Here is a 24,000-nt window from a genome sequence, read left to right on the forward strand (position 1 = left end):
TGCCCAAAACGTAGAATGAAACATTGCAATAACCACTTAAAACTGTTGAACAACATGAAAGAAATACTGCAAGAGAAGCATGGATGGACATAAATGTACAAGATTGAAAGGTGTTACGCTTGGGTAATCTTGGAAAAAGGCAACCCGACGTTTTTCAAAATTCTGACAAATAGTCTCGATAAAGGTCGTTTTTTTTTTCTCAGAATCATTAGCATTTTCGAGTTTTAAACTCGTGATTTACTAAAGATTTTCCCGACACACCCTAAAATAACATGACATAGCCCCTTTAAGTGAAATAGTCTGCAAAAAGACTAAGTGCAAATTACTCTGACGGACATTTTCCTGCATGTCATGCATGTCAAGAGTTGCACTAAGCAAACGTTTATGCCACACACTAAAAAAGGACTGAACATGTTGTTTCCGCTTTATAATTTCCCTTCTTTTCAGTCTAATCTGATGACAGGTCAAGTCTCTTTTTGGTTTACTTTTGCACCAAATGGTATCGCAAAAACAATTTTATTTCGTGGGGTTTAATTTTTGCGGATTTTTCGGATGTACTTGATTCGATTAAATAAGTTCCAGCAGAAAAAATCACCATCAAATTAAAAACCGTAAAAATATTTACTCTCCTTAATATAACTAAAGATGGCTTTTAATCCACATACAGTGGAGTCAAAAGGATCGTTTATTTTGATATTCGCATTGAGAGAAAGCAATTGGAGCCTGCTACAGACAAAGCGAAACTATAAAAAGTTAAGACAATACTTTTCCAGTCTCTGACGCATAAGAAACGAACTCAAAGCAGTCAATCAAAAGGTCACGTTCACCATTTTCTAAGGCCTCCAGGATGCCACATTTTTTCCAAGTTCTCGGTGATTGAAGAGTTTTTACCAAACCGTAATAGAAGTTGAAAATAGTCTTGCTGCTTGAAAAGAAAACGGCAAAAATTAGTTCCCAGAGGAAATTTCAGTCCGAATTCGCGCCGAAAAATAAAAGTCCTGCAAAATGTTTATGCTAAACTGTAACAATGAAAGGCAAGCCAAAAGACAGATGAAGAAAAAATAACATAGTTTTTATATTTATAAACTCTGAATTTCGAATTCTCAGCAAAAGATTAATGACAATTGATCGTAAAAACACTAAAATTCCTGGGGAAGGACATTATGTTCTGTCAGAAGGAAGAAATTAATCACGTGCTAGGCAACCACAAAGGTGCACGTGATCGCCTTGTGTCAAAGTTCTTGTTCACAATCAATGAGAAATGTTATATCATTCGTCGCTTTTAGAGTTAAACAACGAACTTTTTAGCCAATAACCTTACGTCTTTCGTTTTTTAATTTTGTTGTTATATTTAACTGAATATTTATATTTTATCTGTCGGGTCGGGAAGCCTTCTTTGTCGGGTTATTGACCCACGACCGGACTCTTCTCTGGAACAATATTGATCAATCCCTTCACTGAAGAACCATTTCTTTCAATAATAAATCAAAAATGGACAGCAAGCTTTCTTTCAAATATTTCTTGACTAAAAAAAATTATAGGTTTCTGTCAGACTAGTTTCCGTAACCGATACATAGTTAAAACTCATGGGAATTCTAACAGTTAAAATTGCCACGCTGTTGTAAATTTCAAAATATTGATGAAACTGGACTGACTCATCCAATTCTTTGGATGAGCGGCAAATCAAACAATGTGGGGGAAGCGAGCAGAGTCTACTTTCCTCTTCCCGGTAAATCAGCGACTAAATATTCTGTGGCGAGTTGCAATGTTCATTTCAATACTAGGAGTTTCCCGGTTCAGTGTGAAAGTGAGTGCTGGCGTGGAAACTGGTATTTTTCTAAGACAGCTGCAAATTTTTGAAGCAAGAGCGTACCGGAAATGTTCGTGAAAGTGTTAAAAGAGCGAAGAAAGGTGTGCATATTTTTAGCCTGTGTGGCAGGCGTTACTATTTAAAGGGGTACTCTGCCGAAAAAACACCATTTTTCAAAAAGTCTCAAATCCTAGAGGAAACGCCGCCAAAATGTTGTATACGCTTTTCACATAATGAATTTAACTTACTTTCACCAACATTTCAATGTTATTACGTCGAAATACTTGTTTTTCATAGCATCCGCCATTTTTGGTATGTTGCCTGCATACTTATTCGAGAAAGCCTGGATCGAGGACTTATGACGTCACTTACTCAACATATCGCTCGCTGCTACTTGAGTAAACATAGGAAAATGTGTCTGAAAGCGAAGCTTCGTCTTCTATCGATCATGATTTCTTGACTTCGGAGTTATCGTTTGACATTCTGAGTCACTTACCTGTGATTATGAAGATTTAGACTCGTGGCTACTGAGGAAAAAGCAGTCGCATGTCGACGGGAAAGAGCTCAAGATGAAGAACAAGAGAAATGCTTCGAGATCGTTGGAATGCACTCTCCTTTTGTGCGAGGCTTACACCAAGTAGTATGATATTAGATGGTATGTTGAAGTCGTGATTTTGTCTGTTGACTTTTGTTCCCTTCATTTGTAAAAATTCAAATTTCTCGTTATTTTTTCTAGATGCAAATGTACATGTTGTTCTTCGGACGCGGTAACAAAGGCCAATGAAAGGTTAAGGAATGCTTCTGCGCTGTTGCTAGCGAAGTTAATCGGTGCGTGGAGAAGCTGGAATTGAAGCAGTTGCAGATGACGGAGAACTACAGTACCACTGAGCTGCCTGGGTTTCTTGTTTAGACGAGTGGGTTTTAAAAATAGCCGCCATAGGATTAAGAAACCGAAAGAACAAGCGATACACATCAATGGGCCTTCCATTTAATAGACGCACCCCCCCCCCCCCTCTTCCCCCTATTGAGGGTGGCTTTAAGAGTTTACCCCCTTAGGATATTGAAGATCAAAGTGCCGACACATCCCCCCATCCAGAAAAAAAGGGGTTTAAGGGGAAAAATCATAGACGCCGACTGTGTTACCCCATCAGAAATCACCCCCAATTACCCCCTCCTCCCCTTGGATTTCCAAGCCCCTCAATGGGGGGTGGGGGGGTGCGCATAATAAATGGATGGCCCAATGTATGAGCAAGGCCAAACTGGAAAGTCTCAGTATGAAAGCGCTGTATAATAAGCTTAATTTGGATTGCACTTTCGGTTTTCCTTGTCGGGAAAAATTTTCATGTATTTTATAACGTAACAATTAAGAATGGTAATGGCAATAGTTTTCCTACTGTAGCTCCTGAATAGATTTCTACGATCAGTTTCATACCAACAGTTTGTTCGTCTTGTTTGGGACTTCATGAGGTATTTATTACACAGCACTTACTCAGACTTTACAGTTAGGTCTCGCTCATACGTGTATCGCTACGGTGTGCAGGGATGGCGCAGTGGTGGGAGCACTCGCCTCCCACCAATGTGGCCCGGGTTCGATTCCCAGACTCGGCGACTCGGCGTCATATGTTGGTTGAGTTTGTTGGTTCTCTACTCTGCACCGAGAGGTTTTCCCCGGGTACTCCGGTTTCCCCTCTCCTCAAAAACCAACATTTGACTTGATTTGTGTTAATTGTTAATTTCAATTTACAGTGTCCCCAATTAGTGCTTCAGCGCTAGAACGACTAGACACTTAAATAAAGTTCCTTTCTTTTCCTTTCTTTCGGTTTCTTAATCCTACGGCGGCTATTCCTCAAACCCACTCCACTAGACAACAAGATTGAAACCCAGGCAGATCGGTGGTAGTTCTTTATAATCTGCAACTGCCTCCACCTTCCCCCGGTACCGCTCAATTTCGCTAAAGCAGAGGAATTCCTCTGCCTTTGTTACCGCGTCCTAAGAACAACACCTACATTTGCACCTAGAAAAAATAACGAGAAATTTGAATTTTTACAAATGAAGGGAATATTAGTAAACAGACAAAATCACGACTTCAACATACCATCTGATATCAGTTAAACAAGCATTCCTCTTGTTCTTCTTCTTGAGCTCTTTCCCGTCGATATGCGATATGCTTTTTCCTCAGTAGCTACGAGTCTAAATCTTCATATAAATCACAGGTAAGTGACTCAGAATGTTTTTCGAAGTCAAACGATGACTCCGAAATCGAGAAATCATGATCGATAGAAGACGAAGCTTCACTTTCAGACACATTTTCCATTGTTTACTCAAGTAGCAGCGAGCGATTTGTTGAGTAAGTGACTTCATAAGTCCTTGTTCCAGGCTTTCTCGAATAAGTATGCAGGCGACATACCAAAAATGGCGGATGCTATGAAAAACAAGTATTTCGACGTAATAACATTGAAATGTTGGTGAAAGTAAGTTAAATTCATTATGTGCAAAGCGTATACAACACTTTGGCGGCGTTTCCTCGAGGATTTGAGACCTTTTGAAAATTCGTGTTTTTCGTCAGAGTACCCCCTTAAATAAGCAAAGGGATAATTTCAAAACAATGGCATGTCAGTTCATTTTTTGAATTTAAACTTCTGTTCTTCTGAAATTTCTGGCTCCTTTTCAGAAAAGAGTTACCTTTTTAGAAGTGCTGCGCGTAGTTGATCAAATGACAATTTAAGTTTATTGTCGTGCTTGAGAATAGACTGCGAGCAGTCTCTTATTTTTCTTTGACATAGTGGAGCACGCGATTGCGTGACACGCCTCGTTTTTCACCATTAATTTGCATAAAATAATAATTTAACCCGTCGTGCGTGGCTCTAAGGGAAGAAGGACGACTGCTCGTGGTCTAGCTCGAGAACTGATTTTCTCTTCGCTCAACGGTTAAAGACGTCGAAGAACAATTTGACTCGGTGGTCAAATGTAAGAGGTTCAAAGACTGAACATGTACGATACGGTTGAATGATGATCAATGACGACCTACTGGAAAAGTACTCGACTCGAAGGCTGTGAGGTTGTACGATTCTCCCATGGAGTATATTCCTAAGACACGTGACGTCATCACGGGTATCAATACGGATTATAGACATGATAACACCACAATCGACTGCGCATGCTTCCGATCTTACATTCCACAAATTTTGATTTTTTCGCTAATATCAAGAATAGGCTGCTGCCTCGCTAGGGCTCGCCAGCAATTAAATTACTAGTAGTAATCAAAGATCATGAGAGTGCGTTCGACGCCGTCACGGAAATATATATACCTAAAACAAATGATTTCACTACCTGACTTTCAACGCCGGTCTATTGCTAAACTGATCGGCAACGAAGGTTTTACAGACAGATATATCATAATGTCAAAGTCCGATTCCAGCTAAGTGGTCCCCTGTATGATATGATATGATATGATATTTTATTATTTATGCACGGTAAAATCATCAGCTAAGATTACAAACAATGCTAAAATCTAAATTACAAAAGGTAAAATTTTAAAATGATTACAATAAAATACAATTACTATAATACTATATTAATTCTAAAGCTGCTTTCCATGAATGCCGTGCTTTATACTAAAATATGTCTTTAATCAGATTTTTGAAAAGCCCAAGAGACTCTTCTTGTCTCGCTTTGAGGGGTAAGCTATTCCAGACAGTAGCACCTCTATAGCTGAAGCTGTTTCTATAATAATTTGTCCGCGGAAACGGAACATTAAGCTTTCTTTCAGAGTCTCTTAAACTATAAACAGATTCGCGGTTTGTAAATTTAGAACATAGATATTCCGGTGCTAGCCCCTGAAGACACTTATAGACCATTGTGGCCAGCGCAATTTGTTGCTGGCTAACTAGATTTTTCCAGCCTAAAATTTTGAATAGCCCGCTAGCATTTGCATCAAAATTAGAGAAGGTCAAAACTCTGGCTGCTCTATTTTGCAGTTTTTGTAATTTGTCATGTAACGTGATACCACAGTTTCCCCAGACGACATTGCAGTAGTCAAAGTGCGGTTGAAGTAAAGCGTGATAAATAGAGCGCAATGTCGCCTGAGGAACGAGATGCCTCATACGTTTGAGGGCTCCAATTCCAGAAGCTACTTTCTTTGTCAGTTTATCGACATGGCTACTCCAGTTAAGATTATTATCAATAAGCACGCCCAGGGATTTAGCAACAGAAACTTGAGTGATAGGAGCACCATTAATCTCGGGAATTGGAGGATTTGTGAGAGCATACAACCTCTGCCTTGATCCAATCAGCATAAATTCGGTTTTTGTCATGTTCAGGGTAAGTTTGTTTGCTATCAACCATTTTTTAACATTTTCTAGATCATGGTTAAGTCTTGATTCTATGTCGCCTGTATTGTCACCCGCATATGTTAGGTGGGTGTCATCTGCGTACATCCATGGCATACAATTTGTTAGACAGTTTGGCAGATCATTGATATATAGCAAAAACAACAATGGACCCAAAATAGTCCCTTGAGGGACGCCGCAACTTAGTGAGCAAGTTTTAGAAAGTGATCCATTAATGGAACACTTTTGAGTGCGGTTGTCCAAATAGGACTTAAACCAGTTGTAAGAAATGCCATGTATGCCGTAATTATTTAATTTAGATAAAAGGATCTCGTGATTAACCGTATCAAAAGCTTTTTTTAGGTCTAGGAAAACAACAGCGTTTATTTTTCCTCGGTCAATGTTGTAAGCCCAAGTATCCGTAGCCCCAAGTAAAGCCGTAACGGTGGAATGAATAGAGCGAAAACCAGATTGGCATTTACATATTACGTTATGCTTTGTTAGGTACGCATATAATTGGTTATAAACTATTCTTTCGAACACTTTGGCTATAACCGGGATAACGGAAATTGGGCGGTAATTGTTTAGGTCATCACGTTCCCCTTGTTTGAATAGTGGAGTGACCCGTGCACACTTCCAGTCGTCTGGGAACACACCTACATTTAATGACTGATTGAAAATATAGCACAGCGGTTTGCAAATAAGATCCGCGCATTCACGAATAAGTCGAGAAGAAATTTTGTCAAGGCCGACTGCCTTTGATTTTTTCAGTTTATTCAGCAGTGAAAATACTTCATTTGTGGAGGTTGGGCGGAACTGAAACTCCTTATTCGTGCTAGTGAGATAATTCAGATAGCTGTTGCCATCTGAAGAAGGAATATCCCTAGCAAGTTTCGGGCCAATGGTAGCAAAATAACGATTAAATTCGTGCGCTATTTCTGCTGGAGCTGTTACTGATTGCTCATTTACATTCAGTTGTTTCACAGACGTTTCCACGAAATTTCGGGAAGACAGCTCATTGATGATCTGCCAGGTTTTGCGGGAATCACCCTTATGCTCGTTTAGCATATTTTGATAATAAACTTGCTTCGCTAGCCTAGTCGCACTATTGACTTTGTTCCGCTGTCTTTTAAAGTGAACCCAATCATTAGGATTTTTTGATCTAATTGCTCTGAGTTTCAAAATATCTCGATCGTGCATCTGTTTTTTAAGCTCAGAAGTAATCCATGGGGAACCCCGCGCGCGAACACGAGTGGTTCTCAATGGAGCGTGCTTGTTAACAATAGCCAAAAAGGATTCCTTCCATTCATTCCACATATCATTTGGATTGGAAGAATTGTTTATGTGATCCCAATCTTGAGATGCAACATCGCTACGAAATTTATCACGGTCAAAACTTCGAAAATTCCTATAGGTTATATTAGTGTGACCCTTACTCTGTCCATTAATGGCTAATTTTCGATAGACATAGACCATGCTGTGATCGCTAATGCCAATATGACGCACACCTGAGCATAACACCTTGTCAGGACAGTTAGTAAAAATTAAATCAATCAATGTTGCAGAAGTTTCGGTTATTCTTGTTGGTTCTGTTATGAGTTGTTGAAGACCATAAACATCCGTGATAGTTAATAATTTGCGTGTATTGCTGTCAAACTGGGATGCGGCCATATTGCAATTTAGATCCCCTAAAAGGTAGAATTCAGTATTAAGGGAATCCAATTTCCCAATCAACTCTTCAAAAGGTGAAAATATACTAACAAGCGAATTAGGTGGTCTATACCACGTAGCAACAATAAATGATTTAGAACGAGGTTTGCGTATTTCAATACAAAGGTTCTCAAGACTGTCCATGCAAAGATCGTTGCGCACCGAAAAGTTAATTGACTTTTTTACATAAAAGCAAACGCCCCCACCTCCATATGTAGTTCTATCACGTCTAACTATATCATAACCAGAGATACTGACCTCATTATCGGTGATGTATTCATTTAGTTTAGTCTCGTTAATTGCGAGAACATCTATATCGTTACTTACGAGAAAGATCTTGAGTTCATCAAGATGAGTGGTCAATTTATTTATATTCAGCGAGGCCAGCTTAAAACCGCGTTTGGAGGGCAATACTCGAGAACGATCAATAGGATTTTGAGTCGGACTTCTCGATGACTCCTGACTGTTGCCTTCCAACGGCACGGCATTAATGGAAGGCATAGTAAAAGTTCAATGAGCTAGACCATGATAAAAATTCTTAAAAATACGCTTGTTACCTGCAAAATTCAGGTGTAGACCTCCACGGTTTAACCCCTTTTCGTTTATATTATTGTGTTCAATAAATCTCCAATCATTCTGACGACAAAACTTCGTCAAGTGCTTGTTCACCTCTGAGACTTTATCATTAAGCTTGTCCTTTCGTGTTACAAGTCCTGAGACTATGACTTGAGCTTCGGAAGACCCCTCTATCTGTTTACCGAGATCAACAATAGCTTCTGCAACTTCTTTCGATGTTTTGCCGTTTTTAGCCTTCAGATCGTTTGTACCTACATGTAGCACCACTTCATCAGGCTGGAGCTCTAAATTAGGCTTTAAGTAATCTCTCATGGCTTTGGTTGTGGCTCCAGAAAATGACTTTACCACCACTCGGTGCCCTACTGCTTTCGCTAATTTCTTACCGTGAATATCATTGACCATGGAGTCCCCAATCAATAGGGTTGTAAACTTACTGCTGGCACTCCTCTCTCTGCCGACCTCACCGCGTAAATCATCGTTAGCAGAAGTTTCGCTTCGTTCACTAGGATTACTGCGAGACGACCTATATGACGCCCGTTGATGGTTTTGCCGTCGCCGGATGATTTTGTGTGTTGCTGCCTCTGTCTCTGTTGGATCATCTTGTGCATCACTAAGGATCTCAAACCTGTTACGCGTCACGATATTATTCTGAGTTGACATTTTACGTTGGTTGCGTTTATTACACCCAACATTCGTGCCCGAGTTTTTCACTTGATAAAAACACTCGTTCGTCTCTTGCTGGTGATGGGAGTCTTCTTCGTTCTTTTCTCGTAAAATAAGCCTTAATGCAAGCCTTAGTGAGTCATTTTCCTGTTCCAATGATACAGCACGATTTTCGAGAGACAAACATTTCTCCTCAAGTTCTTCGATAACTCTCTCTTTTTTGCATATAGATGATTCCAGTTTCTCACACCTCCCTTTGTATTCACAAAGTTCGGCGCTAACAGCAAATTCCTCTCGATTTTGGCAATTTGTCGAGAGCAGATTAGAGTTAGCTTCTACCTTTTTCTGTAGAATAAGGAGGTCAAGTTTTATACCTTCCATTTCAGCAACTAATTCAGTATTAGATCTCTCTTGACTGGAAAATACTGGTCCCGCTTCGGCTACCCTTGGTTGATTAGCATAAATGTCGTTGGCTTCAAACAACAATGGATTTACTTGTTCGACCGTTGAAGAGACATTCGAGCCCGTTGAATCGGTTCTCCCTGCGTTGTCTCGAACAAGTTTGGTCAAGCTGCCTTTTAAAACGGGTCCATCTCGCCCCTGGAAGGCGAGAGTGAGTTGCTTTTTACTGTACCAAGTAATAGTAAGGTTGTTGACAGAGCTTTTAAATTGTTTCGAATTTCCGCCGGGCGACGACCATTTGCCTTGTTGTTTCAAACCCTTCTCAACGAAATGTTTTAGGGATTCAAGATCACTAATCCACGTTAACTTGTCACCTTTGAGCTGAAGGTATTGTAAATAAGAGCCGTCGAAGTTAAGCGGGAGAGACTCGTTATCTGTCATCATGTCCTCGACAAGCAATCTCGGATTATCCTCGGATTATCCTCGGGTTATCCGTGTCACGGATACATAATTTGCCGTTCCTTGGTTCAACCTCACCCTTATGGATCTTGCCTTCTGAGTACTTTTCCACCGATTTCAAACAGTATTCGACCGGATAAAGAGCTACATGTACAATGCATGTATCTGTCGCGACTATAACTAGTCAACAAATGCAATCAAAATATAGCTGTTCCCACGGTTAACATCCTGAAAGCCATGGAAAGTCAAAGTCATGTTCGTTAGCATATAAAATAAACAAAGACAATTCCCTCAGATTTCGATAAATGCTACCGTCGAAGCGTTTAACCTCACCAAAATCCAACGCTGAGAGCACAAAATGGCGAGGCCTACTGCGACTGTATCGTGAAAACGAGCTCAAATGGCCTGCCCACATGTTCGCGACATGTCTTATCACATGTAACGAGAATGTGACGTATTTAATTTAATTTAATTGAATTCAATACTTCTATTGCGCATAAATCCATACAGAAATGATCAAATGCGCATTACAATGAATATAAAAATATCTTAAAACGAGAGCGAAAACGAAAACGAGAACGAAAACGAGGTCAGATGTCGTCATAAGTTCGCACCAGTTTTCCGGCCGACACATGCCCCTGCAAAAATCAAGCGGGGGGGGGGGGGGGGGGGGATGGGGGCATTTTGGTGTCCTTACAGCAATTTCGAAAAGTTCTGCATAGCCGTACACAGGCACACCAACTCGAAAGACACAGGACGCAAAAACGAAATTAGGTTTGCGTTCTCCTTTTCGTCGAACGCAACAAAAAATATTCCACTTTAAGGTCGTTAAAAAGCTTTATTTTTAGGCGTTAATTTGGACGAAAAATGTCACAAAAGCTTTTTCCAGCGTAAAATTTATTGAAACAAAGAAAATATTTGCCATTAGCGGCAAAAAACCCTTCCTATTTTAAATACGTGCGTGCAAACAAGAAACAACAGCAGTCTCACAGTTCAGGATCTTAAAACCCTTTTCGGAAGAACCTTGACCGTGAATAATGAAGCACAAAAGAGACAACAAGCTTTCTTTCAAATAATTCTTCACTGTCACATTTCCAACTTTTTTTGTACCTGAAGACTATGCAGAGTTGAGTCCAAAATAAATGTAAATTGCCAGACAACTGAAATTCGACTTGAGTAAACAATGTGATGCATTCAAGGCGTTCGATTCCGTTTTAAACTCATACAGAATTTGCCATTTGGTTTCAGTCTTTTATATAACACCACAGCTAGCCAAATAACAGCAGAAACAAAGCTCACTTGATGATATCCAACGGCAAATGAGGCAATTGTTGGGGAAGACTATTACTCGTTGCTTTGAAGATTCCAGATGGTATTTTTCACCGTCTTTCTTGTTTATCCTATTGACTTTCCATTATTGAGCTCCATAAGGGAATATTTTTTTTCAAGATCCACTAAAACGCCATTCGTGTTACAATGACTTTCGACGCCATTAAATATTCTACTGTGTCCACCGGATGAAATCTATGCATTTCTAGTACCCCCTCAAACTTACCAAACGCACGCGCAGAAGACTCTACACACAAAGACACTACTTAGCAGGGGAGGGACAGGAAAGACTTTTCGTGACACACAAAAAAATACAGAGAAATGAAACGTAGATTTTGACTGGGTTTGGCAACCCAGTAATTACGAAGGCAATCCAGATCAAAGCGTTACAAGCAGGTAACAACTGCATAAACCTAGCGGTCTTGTGCTTGTGTTTTTAACCCTGGTGGATCAGAGCTTTTAAAAATCAGACCACATTTCTAAGAAACACTGTTGTAAGGTAGACATTATTTTCAACACTGTCCACTTGATCTTGTAGGGCATTTTGCGATCTTTAAGGGTCCATACGTACTTGGAGAGTTCCGTTTCGTTTCGCTTGCTGGCATGCCAGAAAGATGACTGGTAGTTTCTGACGCTTTCTTTAAAATTAGCTCCTGGACCAACGTATGAGTCAGTCGTTGTATCAGTGGATGTGACATTGGCTTGGTAGATAACATTAGTTTGGAGGCATTTACCATCAAGCGGACGTTCTGGTTTTCTTCTACAGTTACATGTGTCATGCTGTTCTGCAGGTGTTTGGGTGGTGTATGCTGAAAGAACGCTTTTGTTGTGGGATCCATTTTTTGTTTTCATGTTTGGCGTGCAAGAGTAGCTCAATTTCAGTGTGTGCCTATTGAAGATCTTGTTCAATGGATGGTTCTTGGGGAAGCATTTGTCAACGATGAGAAGAAAGTTCTTTCCCAGGTTTGTTTCAACATTCAAGTCCCACGGAGGGTTGTACATGTACCATGTGATATTCCGTCTTCTGACTTTTCTCCTTGTTTGGTTCTTTTCTGAGTTGAATGTTAGCCTGTGGTCGTGTCCCTCATCCTTAAGCGCTTTTTGGTAAGGGGTGGCAGCTTCATCGAAGACTCAGACGTTTGTTGATGTTTCGTGGGATGTTTTTGAGTAATGCAGGGAGGGGGGGGGGGGGGGGGGGGTTTGCTATGTCGGTGAACATACACCAACTTGTTGTTAGTCTTCATGTAGGGTTTGCATCTTCCTGTTGAGAGGTCAAGGGTCACGTCAAGTAAGTGTACTGTCTCAGTTTTTATTGGCTTCAATCGTGATTTTTAGGCCGCGGGATCTGAACAAGCTGTACACTTATTGTTTGGTTTTTGTGCTTACAGCCAGTAAAGCACTAGATCATGGTCGATGTAAGACTGATAGAGAAAGAAAGAAAGACCACGTCACGTGATATCGACGGCTTACAGAAACGGATCGAGGTTTTCCCGTGTCGCCTTTTATTGTCAAAACACTATTTTTCAAAACAGATATTTGCCTTTTTTAAGTGACAAATTGTGTTGAAACCTCAAAAGATACTTGAATTTTTTTGTGATTTAATATTGTCAAAATTTGCATAAAAACATAAACATCCCATACGTATGGATGAACAATGCATCAGCAAAAAAAAAAAAAAAAAAAAAAAATTCGTATTCACCTCTTCGTCGCATTCTGATGCAAAACACAAGACCTTTCAGTTATATCAAGGATTCTTTCTCCATTCTCTAACAATCATCCTTTCAAATTTCACAGAAATCGACCCATCCGTCGAAGCAAGGGTGAGCAGTAATGTAGTAAATTCAGGCAACTTCGCAAACTGGTACACAAGGAGATGAGAAAGGCTCACCAGGAATATATAAATAATCTTTTCGATTTTCAAACTGAGGATAATGTTGACAATGCATCAAACGATGTCAATGCTGCCATCACCAAGCGTTTGTGGCAGTATGTTAAAGCCAAACGCAAAGACTCAATTGGTATACCCATCCTGAAATCAAATGGAGTAGACATAGCAGATCCTAAATTGAAGGCAAAGGTGCTAAATACACAGTACACCAGAGTTTTTTACCAATGAGAACCCTATATTACCAACAGTAGGGCAGAGTGAATTCCCTGATACGCCAGACATTGCTATCGACCATATTGGTGTTATAAAACTCCTTGAGAAAATCAACCCACCCAAAGCAACTCTAGCCCTGATCTCATCCCTGCGCAAGCACGTACTAAAATTTGCTGCACCAGCTATAGCTCCCTTTTTGACTTTTATATTCCAACAATCAATTGATACTGGCGCCGTCTCCAGGGACTGGGTAACTGCAAACATAACAGCAATATACAAGAAGGGATGTAAGCCGGAGGCAGCACACTATCGCCCAGTGTCATTAACATCAATCCATTGCAAAATCCTGGAGCACATATTTCACAATATCATGGCTCACCTGCAAGAGCACAACATTACCAGCATGGTTTTAGACAGCATCGTTCATGTGAGACTCAACTAATATATACCCTGGAGCACCTAGCGCGATCACTTAACTACAGGACCCAAACAGACCATTTGACAGTGTTGCGCACAAGCGCTTGCTTCTCAAGCTCGACTATTATGGTATTCGTGGTCAAACTTTGGGTTGGCTGCAGGCGTGGCTAGTAAATAGAACCCAAAACGTGGTCCAGTACAATTAAGGACTGTTCCAGTACTCAAGCTAAAGTTCTATCAGGAGTCCCCGAAGGGACGGTTCTTGGAACCCTATGCGTCCTACTGTATGTAAATGATATGGGTAGCAAATTCTTATCACACTTAAAACTATTTGCTGACTGCCCCCTTTAATATGCAATAATAGGGACGACGACTTCGTCAACGAAAACGTCACCTCAAAATACAACTTTGCACTATCGTAAGTTTCTCGCTGTTAGGCCATCTCGTTCGCGTCGTACAATACGGGCAAAGTATTCTAAAGCTAAATTGGTACGAGGGGTTTCAGAGTAAAAATATAGAATTATAGATTGACATTTGTGCGCTCGCGCTGTCGTCAAAACCGCAAATTTGGTGATTTTACGTCGTTGTTGTGCAGAGTACCGCACGAATTTGTGCTAATGCGTGCGCACGTGCAGCACGATTAGTTTTACTCATAATGTTTATTTACTATTTCTTTAGATTTATTTTATCTTATTTTATATGTCAATTGCGAAATGTCCTTATTCAAGATCTTGCAAGTTATGAATGTCGATAAGGACGTAGATGTATTTTTGTAGCGAAGTGATAAAAGTTTATATAATATGGGCAAACCGGGCAATGCGCGCGACGCCAGAAGTGGTCAATATTTTTTTCACAAAATGCCCCCGAATCGAGAAGCGTCGTCTCAGAAAACAAGAACATCTTTCTAAAAGCTTATTCTATGCAAAACGTAGTTGGAGGTAATTTTAAGAGTGGAAAGTAAGTTAACGGCTAGCTACGTGAAATACTAAGGATGTTTATGCAACAAAGAAGCTCACTTTTATTTGACAAGAATATTCGATATTACGATTGCCATATTTTGCTACAAAAAACATCCAGATGCCTTTGCTAGGCTGTTAAGAAGCGCTCTTTGTAATTTTTTTTCCCGTGATTTCGACTAGAAAATCGCGGGTTTTTTTTGTCCTTTGTGGGCGCTTTGGCCTGTCAGAGAATGAAATCATTTCAACCGATCCCTGTAAAAACTGACCAGTGTGACTGACTAATGTTATAATAAACATACGGTCTGCCAAAATTTGGCCATGGAGAGAAACGGAAGTAACGCAATTTTTGGACGAATTTATGGTGGCCCACATTCGACCCATTTGTCCGCGTGAAGCCTCAAAATGAGTTTTCAATTAGACCATATTCGTATTCTCAGTATTGGACTGGAACTAGCTTGTAATGGAGGCTAATGCGGGGGAATATATTAAAAAGTATTTGCATTTGAAAAGATTCCCCCGCATTAGCCTCCATTGCAAGCTAGTTCCAGTCCAATACCGAGAATACGAATTTGGTCTAATTATCATGGCTTTGAACTGTAATTCGGGGTGCATAAGGTATTTTCTTGTTGTTGGTACGTTCTTCACTGCGGACTCGTTCTATTTCGCGTTGCTTGTAAATTATGTTTTTCTATTGTTTTAAATATTCGTTAAAAAGGCACATGTTGCTCGTGCAAGTGACGGTGGTTGTAAACCGTGATACAGCTTTCAACTGATTCAAAGGAGTAATGATAGAAATTAATACGTTTACTTTCATAGAATTTAACTTTGAAAAGTGTTCTCAAAAATTCACAACTGCCCCACAAATTTTCTCCTTCCCGCTTCCCGCCCGGTGGGGAAGTAAATTTCTGGCGATAGGATGGAAAACATGAGTTAGGAGAATTCTTGGCCGAGTTAGTAGTTACATTAGAACCAAAAAAAAAAAATCCGCAAATTAATTGCTTCTGTGGTTCCATTGCGGTATGTAGTGCCGAAGGTCGGTCATTTGATGGTTAGTGAGAGTGGTTCATGCTCATCTTTTCATTTCCTTCTTTAATTTTACTTGTTGGAACTTATCGACAGCTACAACTAATCTCATAAAAATAGTTTCCCATACAGCCTACGTCCTGGCACACTACAAAACCTGCCACCTTGTTTTCATAGGTTCGAAAAGTATTCATTGTCAATTTCTATTACAAATAAGAATGAAGCAGTTTAACTTTCATTACCAGTAAGCACATATCCTCTCAGGGTACTATTTTTTCGACTTGCCTTGGTGTGGACTTGCATATTGCAACACCGTGGTCACGGTAGCGTCCCAATCCATTTTTGAAATTTTGTGCGGGAAGTGAGAGCATGTATAATCCTACCAATTCACACGTTTCAGTTCCGTCGTATGACATTTAATAAAATAAAAGCCCAGTTTAAATTCTGATACCATATAACTTAGCCCAGGCTCACACAGTAAACGATGCAAGCAGAACCACAGCAAACCGTTAGGTCAGAACAGCAACAGCAACTCAGCAACTCAGGAAAGAAGGACGTGATTACATTCGGGATAGCCAATAGTTATATGAAGCTATTGCGCAGGTCCGCTAAACAGCAACGACGGGACTGGCAAAAGAGCGGCATTTTCTTATACTACTTATATCATAAGATGGAGGCATGGTGGCCTCATGGTTAGTGCGCTCGACTCCGGAGCGAGTCGTTCGGGTTCGGGCCCCGGCCGGGGACATTATGTTGTGTTCTCCTCCCAGGTTTATAAATGGGTACCGGCGAATTTAATGCTGGGGGTAGCCCTTCATCCCATCCCAAGGGGAGTAGAAATACTCCTAGTCGCTTCATGCTACAGAAACCGGGATAAGCTCCGGCTTAATGGGCCACTGGGCTCAAAAAGCAGACTTTACCTACCTTTACTTATATCATAAACCCTCATTATCATCCTTTCCATATAAAACCCCTAGTATCAATATCAGGCCCGAATTATGATTAAACAAACCCATACCCCCAATATCAAGTCCTCCCGCCCCATCTCGGATCACCTACATGATGCCATGACCTACGATATCAACCTTCCCGTAGGCGTTCATTTAATCGTAGGGGGTTTCCTTATGGGCAAACAAACCAAATTTACGGGTTTAGTTTCCCGGCTTTCGAAACAGAGACAACCTTAAAGTTTTCTAAATTTCGGACAGCCACTGCTGCTGGGAAATGTCATTTTTAATCACATGACGTGAATGTCATATTTTTGGGTCAAACGTTTAATTTTCAGTGCTTTTGAAAAACATTTGAAATTTTATCTTTAAGAAGATTGCGACATTTTTTTGATGTTACGAACATCATCATCAGTTACAGAATATTTGAAAAACCGTTAGGACTGTATAACAACTGGGCGAAACATGCATAATTAATTATGACAATGAATCCGATTGGTCCATTCCAACATCGGAACATGTCTGATCTTGGAAATTAAAAAATGTCGTAATCCTCTTAAAGATAACGATTTGCTTTCTGCCGTCTCGACCATTTGAAATTGGATTTCAAGAATGACGTTTTAAACAAGCTTAGCTTGTATTTTGCATCCTATGAAACTACTAATTCCACGTGCTCCAATTGCAACCAACTGTGCCGTAAAGCAAGTTGCATGCATGGGATCATCATCATCATCATCATCATCATCATCATCATCATCATCCTCATCGTCGTCCTCATCATCATCAGTATCAGCATCAGCATTAAGTTCCACTCTTACTTTTCTTTTCAACAGCTTAATGACGGTGAGGTCAGTAACCTTATTTCTTCACCTTCTTATTTCATTTGTGAAGAAGAAGAAGACGACGATGCATTCCCTCGTCCCAATCTGCCTCTTTACAGTTTGAGTTCTGTGCTCCAAACGCCAGTCTTTCAAAAGAGAAAGCCCAAAGCTAGCGCATCACAGAAGATTGACCTCCCTTCGCCAAGTGCTAATGATTACATGGGTTCCTGGGCATTCCAACCGAACAGATTGGACCAATCGGATGCATTGTCACAAGCCAACGTAGTACATTGCTCCTCATGTCCTAAGCACTGCCCTCGTATCTGTCAAGAGACACAAGGTGTTTTTCCACGCTTTACCGCTTTGCGTGAGGAACGACAGCGTCCAGGCGTCATTATGGTCCCTGTGAGTCGCAACGAGATAAACGAATCACCGGTCACCCATGTACCGTTACAGGTAAGACATGGAAAGAGAATGATATTAACTAAGAATTAAAGGGGTGCTATGTTAAAAAAAAATCAAATCTTTTTTTCCCTAGGATTTCAAAACTATGTTAACTAAACACTAAGAAACCCAAGTTTTAAGCCTTAATTTCAAAACGACACTTGTTTATTTTAACTGAAATTTTTCTATTTAACGGTCCGCCATTACTAATGTTTAAATCGTGAGAGAGCTGGGTCGAGGATAAATTGATGTCAAAGATCACTAGTTTAAGAATATGCAATACCGTAAAAAAGGTTGCTGTTATTCAACGTCGTGAAGTACAATAATAATACAGTATTCTCGTTTGTCTCACGATGTGGTCACTTGTGATGTAGATCGCGACGTTTCGACTGCATATTGCTAGTCTTCATCAGGCGATGAGGTCGATGGAAAACCAACCAATCACAGTGGTGCATGCTGCTTAAAAGGTGACGCGTAACCAGTCGACCTCATCGCCTGATGAAGACTAGCAGTATGCAGTCGAAACGTCGCGGTCTACACCACAAGTGACCACATCGTGAGACAAACGAGAATACTGACTTAATTATTATAATATGCAATGCGTTTGTACGCGACTGAATTAATATGCAGCACGAGAGTTTCAGGATTTCAGATTTTTAAACTTTAAATTTTAAGCTATTGAGTAAATGGCGTCACTTTTCCCTAGATCCAACCCTCTGAGGTCCAGTTGGTCACTTTTCGACGTGAGTAATGAAATCCGAAACTTACACTCAGGTAAACAGCCTTTGGATAAAAGTCAAAGCTCAATATTTTCCCAGGCTGGTGTTATGCAAACACATTTTCAAAATCTGAAGGAAAAAAGGAAGTGATTTTTTGATCATAGTATTAACTTTTTTAAAGACTACCAGGCCAAAACTGTTGCGGGCAGTCACTCTACGGCAATAATAAATCACAACAAATCAAGTCAAATTTCGTTTTAAGAGACTGTAAACTGTGCAAAGTGTGCACGAGGGATCTAAAATAAGTTAAAAAGGCACTAAAGATTGATGAAATTTCCTTCTTTAAAATAACCCCTTTCCCCTCTGATAAACCTGAACAGTTGTACGTAACCCCCTCTGCCTCAGCACATCATACGTTTAGCTCTCTAATGTTTAGAATTGCAATCAACGAGATGCACGACCAATTTTGCGGATAGTTATCATGAAGGGCCGTTGTTTGAATGAATCTTAACTTACTCCTTGGTTTACAACGATCACTCTACCTCCAGGTCTGGACTTGCAAGAGGTGAGTCTCTTGCAGTAGATTAATCCTTTGCTCCTTTCCTCCTACCCACTTGACACTGTTTTCTACGCGATGGTCCTGCTTTAACGGATACGTTAGTGGAATTAGTTCAAAAAAAGCCGGGAACGACAGCAGTTTTGCAAGATCCCGATCCTTTGGTTTCAAACGAGCAAACAACGCAACCATCATTATTACTGGAAGCCAACAGTAGTCAGCATAATAGTCGAATATCGATGGACGACGAAAGACTGTCAAATTGTACACAAGAACGATCAAATCCAGAAATTTTAGCCGGAATTGAGGGATTAAAACTTGATTTCTTCATACTTCAGAAACAAGTTGAAGAAAACACAAGGCTCTTGTCCATAATAAACGCCCAAAAGCAAGACGAGAATGTTTTTTTTGCCGAACTCATTGATTGCAAAAAGAGGTTTGAAACGTTATTATCCTCTGTTTCCAAAAAAAGACAACGCAATCAGAGTTGGAAGAAAAGTGTTTGACGTTTGAGAGCCGCGATTTGTCGTTATAACAAGAGAATGATTCCCTTAGGCTTGCTTTAACCATAAAGATTGAATTTGATAACAATCAATCACGGTCAAGAGAATGTTGTGCCCAAGGTGATAAGTCGCGAGGTAAATATTGAAATGCAAAACGTAGTCAGAAGTCAGTGCCCGCTAATATCACTGAAATTTGAAACAGTTTTGACCAGCTTCAAAATAATGAAGAACGAGAAGCGAGAATCAAAAAGCAAATAGCGGTGACAATAGTCAAACTGTTTCAACTGAATCAGTGATAAATGATCATGATCAACCACAGCCCAATTGTCGGAAGAAGGTTATCATAGCAAGGGACTCTGCACTTAAATATCTTCAAAGCCAAAAAATGTCCAGGAACTCGCAAGTCAAAATAGCTACATTCCCGGGATGCACAACGCAAGACATGAAGGATCATATAAAGCCACTTTTACGCAGAAACCCGGACGAGATTATTATCCATGTAGGAACTGATAGTTTGATTTCCAGTAACTCTCCTCGTGAATATGCAAACGAATTGGTTGATCTAGCCAAATCAGTTACTTCGGCATCCCCATCCATGGTCACAATATCCAGTCTCATCAGCAGATCTGATGATGAAGCCTTGGCCAGTAAAGTTCCTGCTGTGAATAAAGTTCTTAAACAGTTTTGCCAGCAAATGGCTTGAGGATTTATTATTGATCATTCAAACATTTCAGCAACTGTCCACCTCAATCGGAGTAGCCTTCGCTTAAACAAGGGTGGCACCTCGCGTCTTGCTCTGAATTTTATTAACTATTTACGTGTAAATTGGGACAGTGCCGTCAGGGAATCCGATTCGGCTGATGTCTTCAAGTGTGATGACCGTAGAGTTTTTGTGTCCTCTTTTAAAGTTGATGTTTTAGTAATCAACAAGTCTAAATTAGACTCTACAGTGCATAATAACGAAGTCTATTTACCTGGCTTTGAACTGGTCAGAAAAGATCGTTAAGTTAACGGAAGCAATGGTGGCGGTGTTGGTTTACTTGTGCACCAATCTTAACAATCGAACACGAGATGATTTACACAACGATGAGTTGGAGTGTCTTTTTGTCGAAATCAGTATACGTATGCCACGGATTACACCATTCCTAGTCGGGACTTGATATCGACCCCCAAGCTTTCCACTTGATCGTTTTGGTAAGTTCGAAAAAATATTACCAAAATTGACGCCGAAAATAAGGAATTATATACACTTGCAATTGGCGATGTCAATTGCAATTTGTTGCCTGAAGCAAATTGTCACATTTCTTCCTTTCTGACAATTATTATATATATATATATATATATATATATATTTATATATATATATATATATATATTTATTTATTAAAAACTGGATGATTGGATAATGCAATTCGAGGGTTTTGATTGGCTAAGCCATCATGGATTATGAGCCATTATACCATGATCTACAAACACGGCAAGCATTTGCGTGATTTTTTGGGCCTTTTTATTTTTATTGTAGCCTAGCTTTCTAGATTGTGGGGGCGTTTTTAATAAAACAATTTAACAATTATTCCACTCGCGCTTGTTGGATATGAGATGATTATAGCCAACTCGGCGCTACGCGCCTCGTTGGCTATCTATCATCTCATATCCAACGCTCGCTCAACAAAGGAGACTTTTGTCTGATTGGTTGATGGTTTTTCTTGTACCCAGGTTTTTTCGCACGCGCGCGCGCGAAGTAACAAACAAGTTGGCGGCCAAAAATGTCTTGTTCGATCACTTGCTGCAGGGATTTTTATGGCAGCAGCGACGTATACACGTTTTCTTCTTTCGGAATAGCGGTATTTCAGTGGTAGAAGCTGTTTTCTTTGTAAGTCTTTCACTTTCGCGCGATCGATTTTTCGTCCGTGGCTTCATGCACCGTAAGCACAATTGATTTGGGCAAATTGCCGAGTTAAAATGTTTCTGAATGTTGTCATAGATCGATTGAGGTGGTTGTTCAGCCGAGGCCGGGCTGTCAAGTCTGCTAAGGTAAGATTCGCTGTTCCTTTCGTTTTGTATGTAATCTCAAGCCAATATAAGCTAGCGCAGCCCATTAAATTTTCTTTAACAAATTAATGTATTTTACCTTCCTTCTTGTCCACAGAAACCTTACAAGAAATGCCAGCGTTATTAACGCCTTCTTCTTCTTTTCCAGTTCCCATATTTTAACTACTAGTTGCAATTAGCAACGTGAATGGTGGATTTACTAAGTCGCCATGGAGTGAAATCTGAGGGTAGATAATAAGGGTACTGTAGTAACCTGTAGGTAGTTGATGAATGTGCAAGCTATTGTTATTTCCTATTTTTCTGAGCCTTTTAAATTCGCTGGTTTTTCAGGAAAAATTAACTATTTTTGTGCTCATGGCTAGAGAAGAGAGGGGCACTTTGTGAGCTTTAATACCCAAACAAATGAATAATTTATTTAAAATAGAAATCAGAGTCTTTCTTTTTTTTAGTACAGTTGACTATATGCCATTTATTTCTAGTGGTGGCATTGTGCATGTGATGTTCTCTGTAATATTTTCGGCTTTTAAAATTCCTGTGGTAAGCAGTTTTATGTAATTGTAAATAGTACTTCGCCTCAGATGAGCAAATTTTGTGCGAATAATTAAATAATTTAATTATGAACCATTGTCAATCTCCATGTTTTTCCCTGCAAACTTAGCTTATGATGTATCCACACTGATTGGGATTTTTTAAAATTTATTGCAAAGCGTCGAAACTCACTAGGCAAGATATCGCTGGGTAGCATTAAGGAGACGTCCCATCAAACAACTGGCTCGAAGTGACAGATTTCAATAGGACAATGGGCTCACTTTGCTGGTCGCTTGCGCGCGCCTTGCCACTTTTAAATTTAAACTGTTTAACTCAAATTATTCTTATGATATTTGTGTGTCGGCTGTTAAACGCGATTCCCGTATCACGAGTTATTTTCTAAGATTTGACCACGTGAACGCATGAGCTGCCGACTTGAGTCTCGTTTTCCGAGTTAAAATCTCTTGTGTGCGTCATTTCATCAACTTGAAACTTTCGCAGCTTAGGGCAATATGACAATATACAAATTGAAAAAAGCTTCAAATTTAATGCTTTCTCAGTGGTTTAATTTTCAGACGTTAAAGTTTGCCAAGTCAAAGACACAATGGGGCAGAATGAGATGATATCATAACAAGATTTGGAGCCACTTTGTAGACAACACCGTATCACACAAAACCTGCTGTGTTGAGCCTTGCCACTTTAAATGACAATTTCTTTACACAAATCTTTTCTTTGGTTGTTGGGCTTACTGCAGCAAGCGGGAATTCCCGTATCACGGCCTATGACAAAAGTTTCGAATAAGGGAATCAAAATATTTTTTGCCAAGGAAATTTAAATAGTCTGAAGCACTCGTAAAGGAAAGCCTTGCGTCTTGGCTTAATCTGTTCGCTTCACGATTCAAAATCAGCCCTATTTCTTCTCCAGAACAATTCCCGACTCTATTTCAAGCATGTGGTTCAAAATTTCAAGGTTGGGAAGCTTTACAGCGAATTGAGATGTTCTCCGCCAGTGGGCTGCCATTTTTCAACTCCATCTTGTTAGCTGATTTATCGTTGTCCTCGCTTCAAACGCCAGTTTAGCCACACTTTTTAATGTAAACTCACATTTCAATTTAAATCCGACTTACTTTATTATTAAGCAGCACTGCATTTTGAGTTGAAGTCTCTTAAATAAGGAAAAACAACGCCAGGAGGCAAAACTATCCTCTGCTCCTTGCAATTTCTTCACTTCATCGCCACACTTATGACTCGTCATCTTCGCTTCATTTGTGATCCTTCGCCGTCTTTCCCGTTGTATTGAACCAGTATCACTCATAAAGATAAGGTAATGCCCAAGTCTTTCAAATGACTCATCATTTTTGCATTCATTGTGTACCGTCCTTTTGGAAACAGCCGATGAATATTAACGATGCCAGCCACCACTACATCCGCCGCTATTTCTCATGTTCCCGCGTTTCGAGTGAATTTGACTAAATTTCAAGGGATTTTCGGGGTGATAAGGCGCATGCGCAACGTTAGTCTCCTTTGTTCGCGCGCTCATGGAATAATTGTTAAATATATATAAATTTTTTTAACAATTATTCCATGAGCGCGCGTTGGATATGAGATGATAGATAGCCTATATATATATATATAAAGTTGCATATAAACTGGA

At 39.9% G+C, this 24,000-nt stretch overlaps 1 protein-coding gene across 1 annotated transcript in view; it reads left to right on the plus strand.

Moving 5' to 3' along the window:
* Nucleotides 1–24,000, plus strand: part of LOC138015773 (uncharacterized) — a 69,151-nt gene that overhangs the window by 38,149 nt on the left and 7,002 nt on the right. Inside the window, exon 3 of the mRNA XM_068862884.1 lies at nucleotides 17,558–18,001. Coding sequence (XP_068718985.1) covers nucleotides 17,558–18,001 — 444 coding nt within the window. The remainder of the gene's footprint in view (nucleotides 1–17,557; nucleotides 18,002–24,000) is intronic.

This window comes from Montipora capricornis, chromosome 9 (assembly GCF_036669925.1).
Source record: "Montipora capricornis isolate CH-2021 chromosome 9, ASM3666992v2, whole genome shotgun sequence".
NCBI lineage: Eukaryota > Metazoa > Cnidaria > Anthozoa > Scleractinia > Acroporidae > Montipora > Montipora capricornis.